Source organism: Halyomorpha halys, unplaced genomic scaffold (genome assembly GCF_000696795.3).
Source record: "Halyomorpha halys isolate HHAL.00 unplaced genomic scaffold, Hhal_1.1 Scaffold899.1, whole genome shotgun sequence".
NCBI lineage: Eukaryota > Metazoa > Arthropoda > Insecta > Hemiptera > Pentatomidae > Halyomorpha > Halyomorpha halys.
The window spans coordinates 579452-584777 of record NW_027105398.1 but is presented as its reverse complement, the minus strand read 5'-3'; the positions used below and the strand labels follow the sequence as shown (position 1 = coordinate 584777).

The 5326-nt window shown below is 32.2% G+C and overlaps 1 protein-coding gene across 1 annotated transcript in view; it reads right to left on the bottom strand.

Moving 5' to 3' along the window:
• LOC106686938 (spore coat protein YeeK) overlaps positions 1-4776 on the bottom strand; it is a 7811-nt gene extending 3035 nt beyond the window's left edge. The window contains exons 1-2 of the mRNA XM_014430549.2: positions 4665-4776; positions 2724-2925 (exon numbers count right to left, since the gene is read on the bottom strand). Of these exons, the coding sequence (XP_014286035.1) occupies positions 2724-2925; positions 4665-4688 (226 nt within the window). The 5' untranslated portion in view covers positions 4689-4776. The remainder of the gene's footprint in view (positions 1-2723; positions 2926-4664) is intronic.
• Between the last annotated feature and the right edge of the window lie 550 nt (positions 4777-5326).

The window sequence follows — 5326 nt, the reverse complement described above, 5'->3', positions numbered from 1 at the left end:
AATCAGACAATTTGGTGGACCGCGGGAAAAAATAGGAAAATTATAGAAAGAATGACCCCTTTATAGTTTCTAAAGTTTGCTCGTTGATAATTTTTGAGAAAATTTTAAAGAAATTCCTTCAGAAGTCAGGAATAGACCTTATTTGAAATCTTCCTTCTGAAATTTTTATGGGTCTATGCAAATATGGACAAGCTATCCATTTATTATTGTTGGGTCTGTAAAATTTTATTTTTAACAAAGTTTTTTTTCCTTTATCGAACTGTATAGACTATGATGCCATTCTCCCTCTCCCTCTCTCTCACTCTCTGCAGTCCTTAAATTATTACATAAATTACTTTTCATTCTGAATTTATCATAGCTCATGTATCCAACCTCTTACATATGGCTCAACCATACACATTTCCAGTATGATATATTATCTCTTGTATATTATCTCCATCGTACATGTCACCAATGTTGTATAGACGACATTGAGTCTGGTATTCTTATCGGATAGAGGTGTTTTGAAGATAACAGTACATGATTAGATACCTCAAGCGGAAACGCTTTCATTTCCGCTAAGATTACCGAGGATTCGGCCATCTTTATTCAGAAGCTTCTCCTACTTCTTCTCTTCCGCTTGGAATTTTTTATTGGAATTTTTCCTGTTTTTGCAGTGGAGAAAATATATCACTTTGCTCAGTAAGCTAGATGTTTTTTAGAGTGATTCCCCACACGATCGATTGTTTTCAATTTGTCAGCTTGTTTATTACCATGTATTGGAATAAATTATTTTGGTTATGACTTAGTATTCAATACAGAGCTATAGATTATAATCTTTCTTGATTTTTCCAAAATAAATGCCATATGTACTCAAAATTTTCTAATCGTCGGTTCTGCAATCACTGTTCTTTTCAACAACCTCACTGTTCAAGTTTCTATTCACTGTTATAATTTTATCTGTGACATTCCCAGTGCGTACGCCAGTACTTCCTCATTATGCTCAAATAGGGTTTAGTAGATTGGTGTAAAACTAATCTTTGGTAAGTGATGTGATGATAGGTGAAAGTTGATAGTGTTCTAGCTTGTCATTTATTTGTATGAATGCCGCAGTAGTTAGAAGTATAATCAATAGTTTAATTTTAAAAATTGCATATTTTTTACACATTGACTAGTCTTTACGATATAGTTTTATTCGTCCTTTGCCACATCATTTTATAAATTTTTTCATGAAAAAACTTGATTTTTTTTTACACCCAGAGCCTGAGGGCACAAATGCATCATGTGGAAACCGCCCATAAAAAAGTTCAGCATCATACGCATTGTCTTTTTTTGAACTTTAGTTGTCAATAAGTCAGTGAGCGAGTGGTTTATAGACACCCCCATGCAGGTTTTATGATAGACATAGACATGTAATTGATTTTCATGAGAACATGCTCAAAATATTTTGAAATAAATAGGAATCGACCGCTTTGTCTTTGCTAACATGCTTTATATTTAAATGATGCTATTATTATTATCATTTATTTATTTTATGTAAGCTATGATGTAACATTGGCTGTAATATTCCTGGAGGTCTACAGTTTTTGCGTTATTCGGAAATCTATTTTTTGTTTCAGAAATAATTTTTATTAAACCAATTAGAGTCCATTTTTCTAAAACCTAGCCTTTATTGCTTACCTACAGTATAGGGTAAATTATAATAATTTAAACTATAATATTATTTTTGAGATAGAGTAATGGATTGGTCAGTGATTCAGGGATTACAGACACATTTCTACCGGTTTTATTATATAATTGATTATGTCATAAATAAGTGAGTGTACTTAATAAGTAAATAAATTTTGACGTTTCGGAAAATAATTCTAAGCCTTTTTGGTACACCTTAAAAGAGGTGAAATTAGTTCAAGAGCTCGGGGGGAAAAAAAAGTTATTTCAACTTTCAACTTCATTTTTCATTACATAAATGAAAACTACATTTAGTTCATCGTCAAAATTGATAATTATGCCAATTAAATTGGGCAGCTGTTGCAAAACTTTCCAAAAAGTTAATTTTTAATTAAGGGATCCATATGTTTCAAGATACTGTGCATATTATAATATAGTCTGCGTAAATGTAAAGGAGAGTTTTTACCGAGTTATTCCAACAACATCTGATAAACTTTCAATTTATTAATATTATGAATTTAACAACAAATTCGATTATTACAGAATTGATCGCTGAACATTAACAGAGTTTCGCGCCATTTTTTAATTTCAGGCGCTGTTTAAATATTGCTAGATTTAACTATCTTAAAGTTTCCTCTTCCCGTTTTAAACTAATATTTCAAAATTGATATAGGACCGTCGATCTCCGAGGGTCTTAGCGGGGCGGGTCCGGCGGGGAAGGATTCCCTTTATTTTTGTGTTATGATCTCCCCTTGTGAGATTGTGACATGTCGTACATCGATCAACCTACTCGCTATAATTGCCTGTTTAAAAAGTCAGGTACGAAAGGCTACCATGGAGGGCGGGTGTGGAGGGTTTCATGTTTTTTGAATTTCAGGTGCTTTTTAAATATTGCTTCATTTAACTATCTTAAAGTCTCCTCTTCCCGTTTTAAGCTAAAATTTCAAACGTGAGTATATTTTTCGGACATCACATTTTTGTAGAACATACAATTATAAAGCTTTTTGAAATTTTGTAGCATATTAAAGGCAGACACACTACCTCCAGGACTAATGCAATTCAATATAGCGGCTTACCATAACCCCTGTAGCCATAGTAACCTGGATATCCATAGTGTCCGCCGTATCCATAATAAGGATAGCTTCCGTAGTAAGGGTATCCACCGTAATAGCCAAAACCATAGGAAGCAGAAGCCTGCATGTCTCCAGACGATGAAGGGTTCTCATTGGCTGGCTCGGCGGGCATGGCGCAGCATGTCGCCAGGAAGATGGCTAGAACCTGAAAATCCATAAATTATATTTGTTGTTAGAGAATCAACCTAATATACAAACACAACTAGGGGAAAACGAGGTTTCTCATATTTAATTAGAAGTTCAGGAGAACAGATATTACTTTGTAAACACCGAATTTCCACATGTTACCGATGATATTTGGAATCGTTTAAGCGGTTTTTTTTTTTTTTTTTGGTTTTTTTACCATCACGTCCGACATCCAAAATTATATCAAAAATGTTGTTACTTATTTAAAAAAAAAAAGATCGACTTACCTAATTTTTACCAACCTGTTTACACAACTTTTACAAAATTGTAAGAAAAAATATATTTATATCAAGTGGTATATGATTTAAATCACTAGATATTTTCAAAGATAATAGTAGTGGATATTACAATTAGATATTATTATAATACATTAGTAAATTAGTTGATTAATTTAAGAGACACTAATGTTAATTTTTTTTTATTTATTCATTGAAATTTGCAACTATATAATATACGACAACAGACATATATGTTAATTTTATAGAGTTAGAATGCATGAAAATATCTTGTGAAGGAACCGCTCAATGAAGGAGCCATATTTTAATAGGCTTAATATTTATTTCAATGTTTAAAGGCATCTTATTTTCAGACACCTCAGTGGATTGTGAAGGATAGTTTGGAATGAAAGAATAAGAACTATTGGGTTTGTGTTGGCAAGGATTTCGAGATTACAGGAGGTATGTCTATTTAAGGTCAGGTGGGATATTGACGTCTTTATGGATAAGTTTATTTGTGACTTAGTAAGGAGGATTAATCTGGATTATCTCTCTAGGAAGTCTGGTGAGTCAATTTTTTATAATTTTTTGAGGTTTATTAGAAGATTGGTGTTTTATAGTTTTTAATATTGTTATAGGTTTTTGTAGTACATGAATATGGGACGGTGTGTCCCGAAACGTTGTACAATGTTAATAAGTGAATAAATAATAATTTATTGAAAATGATGGAAGTAATTATAAACCTCAAAAAATTATAAAAAAAGGAGGATTAATGATTTTAAGTTGGATTTTGGGATTTTAAGGAACGGATATTGACGAAAGAAATTGGTGGGTAGTGGAACCCTAAAGTTCAATTCCGTATCTCTGATAATAATGGTGTATATCAGATTTTTTTTTTGTAGTAAATTGGGAGTTTGGAGCGTTTGTCAAGTGTAGTAGTAATCGGAACGAGAGGTTTCTGGTTTACTATACTCCTCCTTACAATACAAGATTTTTCAGGGTTACGTGTTTTAACTAGAATATGAATTAAGGACCACAGAACAAGAAAAAAAACCTTTAACATATACCTTTTCCCTTAGAAGAGATTCACGATTAAAAATCCTCATTATTACGAATTTTTTAGGTAATTTATTAATAAGTAAATGAATATATGTTCCAACTGCCTTATTAATGAGATGGGAACAATTACAATTATAATATTGTTAAGAATGAATATCGAGCACTAGACATGCTGGACATATTTCTTCCACAGTAGCATTGGATGAAATGGACTAAATATGTGTTATTGTCACGATCTTCAAAGTTGATACAACTGGATTTTTTTTTATTTGGGAATGAAATTTAATTTTCAGTGAAGACACTTCACTTACATTTCATATATTGGTAAATCAAAATCAAAAACGGAAGAAATTACATTAAAAGGTCCAGAGAATTATATAAAATGATTCCATCGACTATAAGATCTATAGAAGACAGTACTTACAAAGAAGCCGAAGAAGATCTTCATAGCAAAGACACAGGAGATTCTGAGATGCCTACTGCGGCTAAAGTCCTGTACGCTGCAGCTATATAGTGTCCCGGCCGGTAGCTGGAAGGTCGCGTCAAAGGATTACCATTGTATCTCATCCATCATCCTCGCTTTTTCTTTATATCCTCTTTATTTTCACATTTAAACAGTTAAGAAATCCATTATTATTAATTTATTAAGCAGTACCGATAACTTTTCTCTGTTAAAATCCATTAGAAAGGGCTTTGAAACTGAGGTCTGCCTCCATTTTTGTAAAGAAAGTAATGTGATGTGAAATTCTGTATCCCATAAATATTATTATTTTCAGCGCAGAAATCAGAAATTACTAAAATACACTTCCGATTCATAAAATAAATTATTTAATAAGAGTATAAAAATATAATTTCCCTATTTTTTTTTTTTAAGAAACAAGTTTATTATTACAGTGGAACCTGGCCAAGTGAGACACTGGGGTACTGAGAATCCTCTGCTAGTGAGAAAAAAAATGCGGTCCCTTCGTTTTCTTTCGAAAAACCTCTGATAGTGAGAATAATTTTACCTCTGGTAGTGAGAATTTTTTTTTTCCTTTTTTCTCCCTCTTTTACCATATTTACCTCTGCTATTGAGAAAATCTCCTT